At 49.5% G+C, this 16394-nt stretch overlaps 1 protein-coding gene across 1 annotated transcript; it reads left to right on the forward strand.

The window, feature by feature from the left end:
- The first annotated feature begins 2282 nt into the window (after positions 1 to 2282).
- On the forward strand, positions 2283 to 8918 carry LOC144929075 (butyrophilin subfamily 2 member A2-like). Its single transcript, XM_078851075.1, has 2 exons — positions 2283 to 3718; positions 4653 to 8918. Exons 1-2 carry the CDS (start codon positions 3622 to 3624, stop codon positions 5153 to 5155), a joined length of 600 nt encoding a protein of 199 aa, XP_078707201.1. The 5' UTR covers positions 2283 to 3621; the 3' UTR covers positions 5156 to 8918.
- Positions 8919 to 16394: the final 7476 nt, after the last annotated feature.

Raw genomic sequence — 16394 nt, forward strand, 5'->3', positions numbered from 1 at the left:
CAGGCTGGTGAGTGATTGGCATGCAAATCGCCAGTTGAGTACGGTATGGGAATCATATTTGTCATGGCCACAAGGGATCTATAAGTATAACCCTGGCCCTTTCTTTTCTTTCCTCAAGCAAGACCTTTGACATTAGAGGAATTGGAGGAAAGGCATAGAGGAGACCTGTGTTCCAATGTAGGAGAAAGGCATCTCCGAGAGAGTGATGACCCAGGACAGCTCCGGCTTGTTTCTGGCTGTGGGGAATAAGTCTATCTTTGGGACTCCCCAACGTAGAAATATGCTGTGGAGAATGGAAAGGTCTATTTCTCATTTGTGATCCTGGGAAAAGTTCCTGCTGAGAGTGTCCGCAGGAGTGTTCTGTGTGCCCAAGAGGTGAGCTGCTGAGATGTTGTTGTGAACATAAGAGCATAAGAACGGCCAGACGGGGTCAGACCAAAGGTCCATCTAGCCCAGTCTCCATCTGCCGACAGTGGCCAGTGCCAGGTGCCCCAGAGGGAATGAACAGACAGGAATCATGCCGTGATCCATCCCTTGTCGCCCCATCCCCAGCTTCTGACAAACAGAGGTTAGGGACACCGTCCCTGCCCATCCTGGCTAATAGCTATTGATGGACCTAGCTGCCATGAATCTATCTAGCTCCCTTTTGAACCCCATTATAATCTTGGCCTTCACAATACCCTCTGGAAAGGAGTTCCGGAAGTTGACAGTGCGTTACATGAAAAAATACTTTCTTGTGTTTGTTTTAAGCCGCTACCTATTCATTTCATTTGGTGGCCCCTTGTTCTTGTATTATGAGAAAGAGGGCTATGAAATCATGAGTGGTATAGAAAAAGTAAATAAGGAAGTGTTATTTACTCCATAATATTCCCCCCTTAGTCACCTCATTTCCAAACTGAAAAGTCCCAGTCTTATTAATCTCTCCTCGTACGGAAGCCATTGTATACCCCTAGTCATTTTTGTTGCCCTTTTCTGAACCTTTTCCAATTCCAATGTATCTTTTTTGAGATGGGGCGACTACATCTGCACGCAGTATTCAAGGTGTGGTTGAACCACAGATTTATATAGGGACAACATGATATTTTCTGTCATATTATCGATCCCGTTCTTAATGATTCCCAACATTCTGTTTGCTTTTTTGACTGCCGCTGCACATTGAGTGGATGATTTCTGAAAACTATCCACAATGACTCCAAGATCTCTTTCTTGAGTGGCAACAGCTAATTTAGACCCCATCATTGTATATGTACAGTTGGGGTTATGTTTTCCAATATGCATTACTTTTCATTTATCAACATTAAATTTAATCTGCCATTTTGTTGCCCAGTCATCCAGTTTTGTGAGATCCTTTTGTAGCTCTTTGCAGTCTTCACAATCAGATGTTCTACACTGGCATGAGACCTCAACGACGTCCTTCGGTTTCTTACAAGACTTCCCTTCGAACCCATGGCCTCCTGCTCTCTTCTACACCTCTCTATGGAAACTACAATCCTAGTGGCCATTATGTCTGCACGGAGAGTGGGAGAGATAGAGGCTCTATTGGTATACCCCCTATTTACAGTTGTTTTAGAAGATAAGGTTACATTATGACTGTACCCCACGTTCCTACTGAAAATATCTTCACACTTCCACATAAACCGGTTTAATCCATCTCCCCACTTTCTTTCCAAAACCACACCAGGATAAAAGGGAGGTGACACTACACACTCTCAATGTCGGGAGAGTCCTTTTATTTGATGAGGATTAAGCCCTTCAGGAAATCTGGCAGACTACTTCTCTCCATTGCAGACAGATCTAAGGGACCCTCAATCGCTAAACAAAGACTCTCGAGATGGATATCAGACTGCGTTACCCCTTGCTATCACACTTATGGCATTCCACCTTCCTGTACGGTTCAAACTCACCCCAGGAGATCTCTCTCCACTTGCACAGCCTTGCTCAGGAATGTTCCGATCACAGACACGTGCAGAGCAGAAACGTGGACATCTGCTCACACATTTGCTGAACATCCTGCAGTCACCCACATCTCAGCAGAGGCCCCTTAGAAGTGTGTGAGGGGCCCACAGGCACCTGAACTGTGGCTGCACCCCACATGCCATGCCCCGCCTGAGGCCCTGCCCTCCCTTTCTCCCTGTGCTCACACCACCCATTGCCCCCAAGGCCTTGACCTCACACTACCTCTTCTCCCCAAGCCCCTGACCTTGCACCGACCCTTCCCCCAAACCCCAGCATCACTCCCTCTTCCCCCTAAGACCCCGCCTGCTGCTCACTCCTCTCCCCACCGTCACTTGCCTTTACAGCTGGCAAAAAGTGGGGGGAGGGCCTGGCCCCTTGATCCCCCCAGTTCCGGCACCCCTGCATCCTCTGCTATATTTTATTCCAATGTCTGATGCTCAGGACTAGACTCGACTCTGAAACCCCACCCCTCCGTCACGGGTACGGCTGCCGAGTCGCCGAGACGCCCACAGAGCCACTGCTGCAAGAAGGAGAAAGGGTCCCTCACCTGGTGCCGTGCCTGTCGCTCTCTGAGATGTGTCCCTGTGGGTGCTGCACTACTCGCCCCCCTTCCCCTCTGCTCTGCAGCTCTGACCTATGAGCTCTGTGGTGGAGAAGGAACCGGGGGCAGTTTGTCTGCACAGCGCTACATTGACCTAATGCGGAGCACGAGCTGGGGAGAGCAGATGTGGGGGCCGAACAGAAACGGCGACCTGAAATCTCCGATGTGAGGCGCCGGGCTGTGAGTACACAGAGCATGGAGTAACACACACCTCGAAGAACTGCAGTTACCGCACAAGGCGAGGAACCCTTTCTTCTCCCGCTTTACACTCAGGGAACTGAGGCCCACAGAGCTTAGGGCCCCAGTTCAGCTAGCTACAGGCTTAACTTTACGTGTGTGAATAATCCCGTTATTATAAGTCAGTCTCTCGCAGTCAGGCATTTTTTCCAGCCCTCAAGTATCATAAGCCTGATTTCAGCCCCTTCCTTTAAAATCTGCACACAGGGGAATGTCCATATCCAAAACTGGTGGGTCTGCCTGGGCCCACGTACCTTTTTGCTACTGAATTTAAAGGAATGGAAGGGTGGGGGGGATTCTGATGCCCTGGAAACAGGGGCTCAGCGCAGTCCCAAAGTTTCCTAGCACTCTCTGACACTTTGAGGCACAAACTCAGTGAGAAGGAGCCAGCTCATGTGGCTGGGCCCATGAGCTGAGATCCAGTGTCCAGGGCCATGGGTTAGATTAAACCCTCACTTCCATGTAATCAGGACCTAGCCCCTCTCCAAGCTGCCTGGCACATGGGGAGTGTGGACACTACACCACAGGTGAGCCCAGCTAGGGCAGGGCCATAGGAGCCCAGCGAGGGTCAGATGCCAAGAAGGGGGGTGTAATCGACAGAGCCCAAAGCCACTAAGAGCTCTATGAGGATGGAGCTCAGGCCAGGAGACCTGGGCGGGAAGAGGGCAGCAGAGAGCACAGTGGAGAGGGCAAAGTGGTCCTTTAAAGGCACATTCCCTAACCCAGGAGCTGTTGTAGAACTGACTGCATATCCATGTCTCTCTGTTTGCAGAGAAATCCCTGGCCGAACTTGGTAAGTGCCATGTGTCCCCTTTCCCCCACCCCAGATGACATTGTGTCCTTTGCCGGCAGTCCGTGCTCCGGGGAGTGCTCACCTCTTGGTGTGTTTGATTTCAGGCTGGAGTAAAGTCAGCAAAAATGCAGGTAAGTGAAGCTGGTATTTTAATGTCAGACCTCCTGCACCACTCTGCTGCCCAGCAGATGCGCACATGCCAGAAATCACAGGGAAAGAGCAGTATGGTCAATGAAAATGCCAGATTCGTCCCCAGTTTACTTGCATAAAACAAATGCTCACACTTAAGTATGGAGTCCCGAGCTCTCCAGTGTAACTGCAATAAGTCAGAGTGCTCCTAAGGCCGGGAACTTACCTGCTGTCAATTCCAGGGGGTAGGTGCTTGCAGCCGTTGGTAATTATGGTTCAGAGTTGGGGTTTTACTGGACACATATGGTGAATTCTCATGTGTTGTGTTGTTATTAATTAACTTCATGAACTAGAAGGGTTCTAGGAAACTGTGTAAATTACCTTAACTGGCTGCGGGTAATTGTCTTAATGCTTTTTGGACTCTGGTGAAATCTCTGTTTTTACAGAGTTGTCAATCAGTAGCCCTTTGGCTAATTCAGTTCAAATATGGTAGAAAAATTCTACCTCAGACCTGGACCAAATCTACCAAATTTGAGTCTGATACGACTTTGTGGGTATTAGAATAGAGGGCTCCCACTCAGATGTAGATTGGAAACTCAGTTGCTGTCTTAGCTGTGGAGACATGGTAGCAGCCCCAGAGCACAGATTTTGTGGTAGGTGACTACTGAGTTCTTTTAATGGTAGAAATGATGTCCGTGTGTGTAACACCTGAGCTCGTTCCTTATTGGGGCCTCTGTAGAGGTTACAGACAGGCCCAATGGGAGCTAGAGGCATCTCCAGCTCTTGCAGGGGAACTATTTGCCCCTTTTGCCTGGGAGGAGAGCTGCAGTGAAATGCAGAGAAGCAGGTCCCCGAGAGGTAGAGGCTGGAAATCAGACAGTGTCCTAGAAAAGACAGAGCTGGGCTCTGCCCCTGATGCTCCGTTCCTCTCTGCAGCTATGGTGATTCTGGATCCAGACACGGCTCATCCCAGCCTCGTGGTCTCTGAGAATCGGCGATCTGTGAAATGGAGGGGCCTGCAGCAGGACATTCCTGACAACCCCGAGAGATTTGACTGTGAAACCTGCGTGCTGGGCTCGGAAGGGTTTGCCTCGGGGAGACACTACTGGGAGGTAGACGTTGGGGGTGGGAGGACCTGGGCTGTGGGCGTGGCCAAAGAATCTGTCAGGAGGAAGGGCTGGATCAAGTTTTCTCCTGAGGAGAGGATCTGGGCCGTGGATCAGTGTGGGAGCCATTACCGGGCTTGCACTCGCCCAGATACGCTCCTGCCCCTGACTGGGAGCCCTGGGAAAATCGGAGTGTATCTGGACGATGAGCGGGGCCTGGTGTCATTTTATCACCTTGGTATAGAGGCCCCAATCTACATTTTCACCTCCTCTTTCACTGGGCAGCTCCACCCTTTCTTCTGGGTCTACTCCCCAATCACGCTGTGTCCCTGAGATATGGTATGGGGGGAGATAGCACCTCTCACTGGGGCCCAGCCCCGCCCATGTGAGTCTGGCTGTTCATTGCACTGAGCTCACACGGGGGTGGCTCCAAGACCCACTTTGCTTTTCAGTGTTAACGGGGCTAGTAACTCCTGAGGATGAGGCAGCTTCTGGCTGAAGGCGTGTGCAACATTCCAGCAGCACACTAAAGATGTGCAGTGTATTGATAGCAAATGCATCATTACTTCTTTTCTTGGTCTATGCATAGCTCTAATGCAACTGGTCTGACAGTAAGGATCGCTCATTGGATGAGTAGTTCCGCTAATCAGTACACGAACACTAGAACTGTCTGGAAAATACATTTGAACATTAAATCAAAATATCAAAGAGGTGTCTGTTTTGTTGATTTTTTCTGAAATGAACAATTTTTTCATTTTTCAAAATTTTGCATTACCTGTCTTTTAATTTTGAAAGTTGGGATTTTACAAAATGAATATTTTCACTTTTGAAAATGCTACCATGTGATTAAGCTGAGGGCTCAAAATTGGCAAAGCAGAAAGAATTGTGATATTATGGTGATGCGTAAGAAGCAACATAGAATAGAACCCAAAAAACAATACATAATAAGATTCCCTCCCTCCCCAAATAAAAGGCTAAGTTGCAAATTTTGTAATAATGCAAAAATCTCAAGAAAATCCAAACATTTTCACACAAAAAATCTGTTTTTCAAAACAGGCCAAATTTCCTCAAAATACTTTTTGAATTAAAACTTTTGTTCAGCTCTAATTAACACCTGTAATTGCATATATCAATGAATGTTACCTGGTTCTTAGTACTGTAATTTCTGAACTGACCATCATAGATAAATGGAAGTCAAGTCACAAGGAGTAAGAACATGTGTCAAACCATGTCCTGAAATATCACATTGTCCACAATGGATAAAAGGCTCCAAGAAAGCTGATTCCTAACCAGTAACCGTGTTCTGTGACAATATTGGTGAAAGAAACAGAGTCAGAGGAATGGAGGGAGCTCCGGTTCTCTCAATGAGTGTTGATCATGGGGTTCACAGCATCCAGCAAGGCTTAACCTAAACCCAAAATGACAGGTATGTCCTACACCAGCTAAATTTAGAGTTTTAGGCCAGAAGGGACCAAGAGATCATCCAGTCAGACCTCCTCTATATCACAGGCTAGCAACTCACTCAGCACCTGCACACCAAGGCCAACACCTAAAATTAGACCAAACTATTGCAGCCCACAGGAGACTAGACTCTTACAGGCCACAGCCACGGACCCCACTCAGCCTGCGTGCAACAAAGCATGGTGGCAAAAACTAGATCAGACTCATCATACTTCCCCTGAGGGGGTGCTAGCCTCTGCCACCATGAAACACCTCTGTGGTCTGGTGTCTAAACAGGATCTCCTTAAATCACAACAGCCATGTTCTCCTATTTTCTGCTGCAGGATTAATGGAAAGCAATTCTTTCCTGTGTTAGCCACAGGATCAGGAATGCATTAAAGACATTTTTTTTATTTCAGAAGCTGGTGAAAGCTACTAGGGGAGAGGCTGTTCTAGATCTGATTTTGACAAATAGGGAGAAACTGGTTGGGAATTTGAAAGTGGAAGGCAGCTTGGGGGAAAGTGATCATGAAATGAGAGAGTTCATGATTCTAAGGAATGGTAGGAGGGAGACCAGCAAAATAAAGACAGTGGGTTTCAAGAAGGCAGACTTTAGCAAACTCAGGGAGTTGGTAGGTAAGATCCCATGGGAAGCAAGTCTAAAAGGAAAAACAACTGAAGACAGTTGACAGTTTTTCAAAGAGACATTATTAAAGGTACAAGAGCAAACTATTCCATTGCATAGGAAAGATGGGAAGAATGGCAAGAGACCACCCTGGCTTAACCAGGAGATCTTGAATGATCTAAAAATCAAGAAAAAGAGTCCTACAAAAAGTGGAAACTAGGTCAAATTACAAAGGATGAATATAAACAAATAACACAAGTATGTAGGAACAAAATTAGAAAGGCCAAGGCACAAAACGAGCTCAAACTAGGTAGAGACATAAAGGGTAACAAGAAAACATTCTACAAATACATTAGAAGTAAGAGGAAGACCAAGGACAGGGTAGATCTGTTACTCAATGGGGTGGGGTGGGGGGAATAATAATCAAAAGTGTTGAAATGGTAGAGGTGCTTAATGACTTCTTTCTTTATTTCAGTTTTCACCAAGAAGGTTGGTGGTCATTAGATGTCTAACATAGTAAATACCAGTGAAAATGAGGTAGGATCAAAAGAGGCTAAAATGGGAGGGGAGAGTTAAAAATTATTTAAACAAATTAGATGTCTTAAGTCACCAGGGCTTATGAAATACATCTTAGAATACTCAAGGAGCTGACTGAGGACATTTCTGAGCCATTAGCTATTATCTTTGAAAAGTCATGGAAGTCAGGACAGATTCCAGAAGACTGGAAAAAGGCAAATACAGTGCCAATCTATAAAAAGGGAAATAAGGGGAACCCAGGGAATTACAGACCAATCAGCTTAACTTTTGTACCCAGAAATATAATGGAGCAAATAATGAAACAATCCATTTGCAAACATCTAGAAGATAATAAGGTGATAAGTAACCGTCAGCATGGAATTGTCAAGAACAGATTGTGTCAAACCAACCTGATAGCTTGCTCTGACAGGGTAAGAAGCCCGGTGGACAGGAGTGAAGCAGTAGACGTGGTCTGTCTTGACTTTAATAAAGCTTTGGATACAGTCTCACATGACCTTCTCGTTAACAAACTAGGGAAATGCAACCTAGATGGAGCAACTATAAAGGAGGTGCAAAACTAGTTGGAAAACCGCTCCCAGAGAGTAATTATCAGTGGTTCAGTCAGGCTGCAAGGACATAACAAGTGGGGTCCTGCAGGGATCAGTTCTGGGTCTGGTTCTGTTCAATATCTTCATCAATTATTTAGATAATGGCTTAGAGAGTACACATGAAGTTTGCAGATGATACTGGGAGGGGTTGCACATGCTTTGGAGGACAGGATTAAAATTTAAAATGATCTTGACTAACTGGAGAAATGTTCTGAAGTAAATAGGATGATATTCAATAAGAACAAATGCAAAGTACTCCTCTTAGGAAGAAACAATCAGTTGCATGCATACAAAATAAGAAATGACTTCCTAGGAAAGAGTACTGTGGAAAAGGATCTGGGGTCATAGTGGACCACAAGCTAAATATGAGTCAACAGTGTAATGCTGTTGCAAAAAAAAGCAACAATCATTCGGAGATATGTTAGCAGAAGTGTTGCAAACAAGACACAAGAAGTAATTCTTCCGCTCTACACTGTGCTGATTAGGCCTCAACTGGGGTATTGTGTCCAGTTCTGGGCACCACATTTCAGGAAGTATTTGGACAAATTGGACAGAATCCAGAGAAGAGCGACAAAAATGATTAAAGGTCTAGAAAACATGTCCTATGAGGGAAGATTAAAAGAACTGGGTTTGCTTAGTCTGGAAAAGAGAAGATTTGGGAGGGGGAGGGAACTTGATAACAGTTTTCAAGTGCATAAAAGGTTGTTACAAGGAGGAGGGAGAAAAATTGTTCTTAACCTCTGAAGCTAGCACAAGAAGCAATGGGCTTAAATTGCAGCAGGGGAGGTTTAGGTTGGACATTAGGAAAAACTTCCTAACTGTGAGGGTGGTTAAGCAGTGGAATAAATTGCCTAGGGAGGTTGTGGAAACTCCATCATTGGAGATTTTTAAGAGCAGGTTAGACAAACACCTGTCAGGGATGTTCTAGATGGTGCTTGGTCCTGCCATGAGTGCCCAGGACTGAACTAGATGACCTCTCGAGGTCCCTTACAGTCCTAGGATTCTATGATCTCCTGTTTTAATTTGATGATTTAATGAGTCGATGAACCAAACCAACATCATTATTTGTTAATCCACTGACCTACAGAATCAGTCTCAGTTGTGACTTGGATTTGATCATTGTTTTCACAGATTCACAGATTCCAAGGCCAGGAGGGATCATTGTGATCATCTAGTCTGACCTCCTGTGTAACACAGGCCAGAGACCTGCCTTACAACAATTCCTGTTTGAACTAGAGCAGTTTGTTTTTTTTAAATCATCCACTCTTGATTTAAAAATTGTCAGTGATGGAAAATCCACCATGACCCTGGGTAAATGGTTCCAATAGTTAATTACCTTCACTGTTAAGCATGGATGCCTTATTTGTATTGCTTTTGCCTTAATTAGTTTAATGAAGTTACAGTAATTTTAGACTTCGAACTAAAAATTTAAGCCTAAGAACTGTTTGATAATTCTTTTTAATAAAACCCATAAAACTTGCACAGAACTGGTTTATTCTTTCAAATTGCAACATGGATCCAGAATCAGGCGGAATCCAGCAAATTAGTTGAGTTACCTGAGCGTCGCTTGGCCCTCTCCTTAAATTAGAGCCTTTTCCCTTCACGGTGTTTATATAAAACCCTGTCTCTCTTGTTCTTCTTTGTTCCTACTGTTGAACAATACCGGGACACTTGGAAGAGTCTGTCCAGGGGAGGTAACGGTAGGGTTACCATACGTCCAGGAAGGTATGCCTCTTTTTTGCTCCTCTGCCCTCTGTCCCAGACAGTGCAGCTCAGAAGGAGCCGCACCTGCTCCGCTTTCCATTTGGTTCCCCCCCTGCATCTGCAGCTGATTGGTTCCTCAGAGCTGCCGGATCCCCACCCCACCCAGGCTACGGCTCTCAGCCCTGGGGCGGGGGAGAGGCCCGCCGGGAGGCACTGACAGATGATGCTGTGTGCTGGGTCTGTGCCAGCCGCCATGCCACTGTGACGAGGAGTGACACTGCCCCCTCCTCAGGAATGAGGCCCTAGGTATCCCCTACAGCACCCCTACATTCCCCCTCCAGGACACAAACAGGCACTCAGCACCTCCGAGTACCCACAAACCCCTTCTGCAACTCCAGACTGCATCTCCTCCTCCAGCAGGGTCTTCTTTTGGGGAGTCTGACACATGGACACACAGGTACAAGGCCTGTCATGTACCCCTGGGAGATGGCAGGCTCCAGGGCTGCTACCAGCAGGTCAGGCTCCAGGACTAGAGCTGGCCTGGCTACAGAGCCTCCGGCTCAGAGAGACACCACAGAGGCGCCGGCCACAAGATCCTTTCACGCTCGGCGCGGCATGGCGGAGGTCGGCTTATATAAGGTCTGTTACGCACAGCACCGCCTAGTGGCTGAACTGTATAGTACCCTTCACCATGCCATTACAAGCCCGGAGACTGGACGGGTTCACTCAGAGAGCCCAGAGAGGGGCCAGAGGTGCACGTAACCCTGTAACCAGGACAGGTTCCCTCCCAGATCTGCCCCTTCACCCTGGCCATGTGCTCTAATACCACCTGGCCACAAGCAGCCCCTACCCCCAGGACTGTGCAGCCTCTCCTGGGCACCAGTCCAGTGCAGCCACCCAACCCATCTCCGAGTACAGCTGGACAAACTCTGGAGGGTGGGTGTGTGTGTAATTCCCACCCTTGTATTCCTCCCCACGGTGAATGCTGTGGAAAGGGTCTCGGTAAAGGTTGGACAGCTTTGGTCAAGCCCTTGCATGTTATTATCAGTCCATTACTGGTATTGTTTGTTTACAGCACAGCAGTGCCTGGAGGCCCCAGTCAGGATCGGGGCCCTGCGATGCTAGGAGCTCTACAGACAAAGAGCACAGACAGGTCCCTGCCCCGGAGCGCTCAGTCTGACCAGAGAGCTGTATCACGCAGCGGGAATGTTCTGTACTATTTACATGACCCCTATATGTTGCATTGATGCCAGTGGGAGACAGAGGACTGTTTGCGCTCAGGGCAGGCTGAGAGACATGTTACCTAGCTGAGACTAAATGGGTCATTGGGAAAAGACTGACTGAGGCAAGCCCCAGTGTGAAGACAATGGCAAAGCCCATCACCAAGACATTGTTGCCTAGCAACCAATGACCCAGAGGAGGTGGATTTCCCCACTTCACAACAGGGAAGCTGAGCAACATCCCCCAGCTCGAGAACAAAGATGGGAAAGGTGTGAGGTGGGGGATCAAAGCTCGTTTCTGGAAGGAGTCGGGCTTTCCCCTGGAGTCTGACCAAGAAGGTCAGACTGAGAGACAGACAGAACTTGAGCAATGGGGTTCACTACAACGTGGCTGGGCTCTGGGCTAGCCAGAATGGACTTGAACGGTGCTTTAACCTTCAGTTCTCTGTGCCAACCTAAGGACGTCCTATGCTGAGTCCAGTTGATTAATAGACCCGACTGTTTTGACAACATGATGTGAGTGTCACCACAAATGCTGGCTGAGGTGCATTAATCCCTGAGGAGCAGACAAGTCTCTACCGGGACGTAGTCTATCACAGTAGGACTTGCTGAACAGAAATCCCGCTGTGACCCAGCAGTGCTAAAGGTCCAGTCGAAGGAGGCAGTGAAGCGGTGTTGCTTATCCTGCAGGCCGAGTGGGCCCCCTGGGGGGTCTGGTAGACTGACGGGGTTCCTCCTAGAGCCTGTTCCAAAGCTGGGGGTGTAGAAGTGAACCCGTGGATCCACGACAGTTGGATGGGATCAGTGGGATGCTGAATGCACCAGTAGTATTTTGCAATAAGTGACTTGCAGCAGTAAAACAAAGGTAGTCAAAGGAAACAACAAGAAAAGGGCATATAACCTAGGCCCTCGTTCGGCGCTGGTTAGGCCACCTCCCTAGGAAGAGCATGACAAACCCTGTCCAGGGAGAGGGCTAAGCCTTCTGGAGACAGATGAAAGGGCCAAGAAACAGGTTCCAGACCCAGGTGGGTTTTCCAGTGAGGCCTGAGAGCAACAGAGGCGGCAGCAGGATGCCCCCAAGAGCCAGTTCCCCGCCCAGCAGGGTGCCCTCGTGATTCAGGTCCCCTTTGATAGATTAGAAGAGGTGGGAGCTGCAGCTGAAGGCAAAGGAGCTGGCAGAACATGAGGAGAAGCAGGAAAAGCATGAACTACTGCCAGAGAAGTGGAGGGGCAAGAGGACCCACAGAGGGGAAAGTGGGGAAAGACCCTGGGATGCCAAGTCCACAGAGAGCCTAGATCCTAAATGGTTGTTCCAGATAAGGAGGGGGGATATGGATGCCTACCTCATAGCCTTTGAGAAGGCATGTGATTTGAACCTGATTGATCCTGCAGACAACTCCGCAGTCTCACTCCCTTCCTTGGCCCTAAAGGTACGGAGGCATACAGCCGAATGGATGGAGCTGAGAGTGGTGGCTATGAACGGTTCAAAAAGGCTTTACTGATTAAGTGTGACTTGGCACCTGGGGTTATAGGAAAAGGTCTTGGGGTGTGCAGAAGACCCCGGGTGTGACATATATAGAAGCCACCATTCTGAGGGGAGAGTATCTCCACAAATGAGGTAAGGGTGCAGGTGTCACTACCCTGGAGGATTTGTATAATCGGGCTGGTTTGGAACAACTCTATGAGCTCTGTCCCCACTAGCTTAAAAGATGGTTAGCGGACAAGAAGCCTCAGGCTCTGCGTAGTGCAGGCGGGTTGGCAGAAGAGTTTGTGGACAGTCGCTCTGGGTATCAAGAGAGACTCAAAGGGGACTGGGAAAGGGAACCGATGGGGCACCCCAGAAGAGGGACTCAGATAAACCCAAAGTGGGGGGAGCGGCTGATGAGGGGAGACCTCATCCAAGGGCTCTCAGAGACCTGACCTGTAATGTCTGCAGAAAACCAGGGCCTAAGTGGGCGAAATGCTCAACGGGTTAACTCGGTGAGAGCCCAGCCAGAGGGAATGCCACCTCCTTGTGCCTCTGGGGCTGACAGGTGACCTGTAGCTCAACCTCAGAGCGTGAACTACCTGACTGAACATTTGGAGGAAAGCAGACTCCCAGCCAACTCCTCGGGACAGTGACGGAGGGGCTCCCAGACAAGGCACCGGGATACATGTGCTATTGTACTCTCTTGGGCTCACACACAGCTGACCTCTCGTGGGAGCTAAAGGGGTGGATAATGGGAAGACATTCGGGGTGGAAAGATTCTGGGACAGAGAGACCCCTTGTCACACCCTGAGTGGTGCAACCGCATCAAGGGCTGGCCTGAAGGGCTGTGTAACATGCCTCTTGGGGCCGAGGGGAGCTCTCGTGTCAGGACTCCACCCCTGCAGCTCAGGGCTGAGCGCTGCACAGGTCTCCAGGAACCTACACTTCAACCTCCCCACGTCCGGTTCCCACAGCCGTTCCTCCCAGCTCTGCAGCACTCTCCTGCCCCTCCAGCCCATGCTAGTCGGCCAAGCCCAGACGTGGCACTCCACCCAGGGAAGCCACTCCAGGAAAATGTCATGCAGAGGTAACTGCCCTATTTCCTCCTCCTCCTCTGCCAGCCATACATCCAGGGCATCACTGGGGGTGTCTCCCAACCCGTCCAAAGCTGTCTGGCTGTGTGACTGCCGTGACACCTGGCGCAGCCTGTTTGTATCAATGACTGTGGGGATCGCACCACTCAGTGGTGTTTCCTTCATGCTGCCTGGCGGCTACCTAAGTTCCCTCTAAGCCGCACGGCTGTGCAGCAGTCTATCAAGGCCGTGCAGGCAGGGGGAGGTGTCTCTCCCTTGGCCCCAGGCTGCTGCACAGAGAGACTCCTCACTCCCCGCTGGGACTCCTCACTCCCCGCTGCAGCCTGTACCCCTCATCCCTGGCTCCACCCCAGAGCCTGCACCCTAGCAGGACACCTAACTCCCCGTACCCCAACCCTCTGCCCCAGTCCTGAGCCCCTTCCTGCACCCCAAACCCCTCAGCCCCAACCCCACCCCAGAGCCTGCACGCCCAGCACTCCAACCCTCTGCCCCAATCCTGAGCTCCCTCCTTATGTGGGCTGCATCCACACAACACAGATACTACCTGAATGCCCCTGAGGATGTCACATGAGCCACAGCTGTGTGCTGATTGGGCTGCAAGTGGCCCACGGGCCGCGGGTTCAGAACCACTGAGCTAAACCTTCCAGATCTAGGAATGCATGATACCTGCAGGGAATAAACAGCAGAGCCCTGCTAGACTCTGAAATTTAAAAGAAACACGTCAAGAGACTTCCCTGAAGGTCCCATCTCACCCCATGAAGGCCCATTCTCACATTCTTCCCCTCTGCAGATGAATGAATCTGAGAAATCCAGACCCATGTTATTCCTCCTCCTTCACAGCAGGAAAGTCACAAATAAACCGTCACCCCAAGGCCAAGCTCAGGACATTGCATTTCAAACCTCATGGAGACCATTATTGCTCCTGAATGTATCCATTTTATTAAATAACGTGCTATCAAGTAGAAATGAAAAGTTGGACCTTACCCCTATGCTGGATAGACAAACTGGAGGACTGGGCCAAAAGAAATCTGATGAGGTTCAACAAGGACCAGTGCAGAGTCCTGCACTTAGGACGGAACAATCCCATGCACCGCTAGAGGCTGGGGACCGGCTTAGCAGCAGTTCTGCAGAAAAGGACCTGGGGTTACAGTGGACGAGAAGCTGGACATGAAGGCTAACAGCAAGGAGGCTAACGGCCTATTGGGCTGCATTAGTAGGAGCATTGCCAGCAGATCGAGGGAAATGATTCTTCCCCTCTCTTCGGCACTGGTGAGGCCACACCTGGAGTACTGTGTCCAGTTTTGGGCCCCCCAATACAGAAAGGATGTGGACAAATTGGAGAGAGTCCAACAGAGGGCAATGAAAATGATTAGGGGGCTGGAGCACATGACTTATGAGGAGAGGCTGAGGGAACTGGGGTTATTTAGTCTGCAGAAGAGAAGAATGAGGGGGGATTTGAGAGCAGCCTTCAACGACCTGAAGAGGATGGAGCTCGCCTGTTCTCAGTGGTGGCAGATGACAGAACAAGGAGCAATGGTCTCCAGTTGCAGTGGGGGAGGTCGAGGTTGGATGTTAGGAAACACTATTTCATTAGGAGGGCGGTGAAGCACTGGGATGGGTTCCCTCGGGAGGTGGTGGAATCTCCCTCCTTCGAGGTGTTTAAGGCCCGGCTTGACCAAGCCCTGGCTGGGATGATTTAGCTGGGCTTGGCCCTGCTTCGAGCAGGCGGTTGGAGTCTAAGTTCCCTCTCAGCCGCGTGCTCGCACACCAGCGATGAAGGGCCACGCAGCAGGGCCTGGAGAGGAGAGAGGTAGATGAGAGGGGAGCCAGCTGGGGAGGAAGGGCTGCCACAGGCCTCTCTCCTGGCCCCAGAGCTCCCTCTTGCCAGCGCCCGGCAAGGGAGAGAGGCCCCTTCTCCCCAGAGCACCGTGCTGCTGGTGGGGAGAGGGTTTGGGGGAGTCCTCTGGCCCGAGCCCCCGCGCAGCCTCTTTGGGCCCAGGGCTATTCGATATTGTGGCCCCCCAGGCTCCAGGCTGTGGTGAAAAATGCAGGGTTCAGAGCGCAGGAGGGGCTGCAGGTTGAGGCAGGGGGGTGGGTGCGGAAGGTGGTGAGGGGCCGACTGGGGGTGCGGGCTCTGGGGCAGGGCTGGGCATGAGAGGTTTGGAATGTGGGAGGGGGCTCAGGGCAGGAGGTTGGGGTGGGGGTCTGGGAGAGAGTTAGGGTGTGGGAGGGGGCTCAGGGCAGGAGGTTGGGGTGGGGGTCTGGGAGAGAGTTAGGGTGCGGGAGGGGGCTTGTTAGGGGGCTTATTCCTTCACCCACTTACTTCCCTGGTCCTTCTCGCATGAACAGAGAGCAACAATACCCGAAGTCCAAAGGTGCAAACAATTCGATGTTTATTGGGGTAAACTTCCAGCAAGCATGATTCCAGTTTCCTTCCTTAGTATCCCCCTTCCCAGCTCTGACACCGCAGAGCCTTACAGCTGTGTCCCTGTTCCCATTCCTGCCCTTAGCCAAACATGATTCCAACTTCCTTACTCCCATTCCCTGTTCCCATTTCCCACCCCCACCCCAACTCCCTCCCCACACCCACTCACTTCCTCATTGACTACAGATTATATAGTAAAACTTGAGTTCTGCTTAGCTATACCTTAACCAATCATTTTCCTGAAATGTAACAAACCAATCCTAACATATTGTAACATGATTATGTACCCAATTATATCCCACCACCTTAATTAGTTTACACCCAGCAAAATTAATTATACAGCAGACAGGAACAATCACAGAACCAGGCAGAGATTATACAGACAAACAATGGGGAAATGGGGACTACAGTGACAGAACAACACAGAAATGAGGATTTCACATCCCAGCTATTGATAAGTGAGTTCTTGCCA

Source organism: Lepidochelys kempii, unplaced genomic scaffold (assembly GCF_965140285.1).
Source record: "Lepidochelys kempii isolate rLepKem1 unplaced genomic scaffold, rLepKem1.hap1 scaffold_32, whole genome shotgun sequence".
In the NCBI taxonomy this organism is placed as follows: Eukaryota; Metazoa; Chordata; order Testudines; family Cheloniidae; genus Lepidochelys; species Lepidochelys kempii.

What these genes read in the sequence shown, in the direction of transcription:
- LOC144929075 (XM_078851075.1), top strand. Translation starts at nt 3,622, where the DNA reads ATGACATTGTGTCCTTTGCCGGCAGTCCGTGCTCCGGGGAGTGCTCAC. An exon ending in TAAAGTCAGCAAAAATGCAG is followed by an intron (nt 3,719 to 4,652) that starts GTAAGTGAAGCT and finishes TCCTCTCTGCAG; the next exon opens with CTATGGTGATTCTGGATCCA.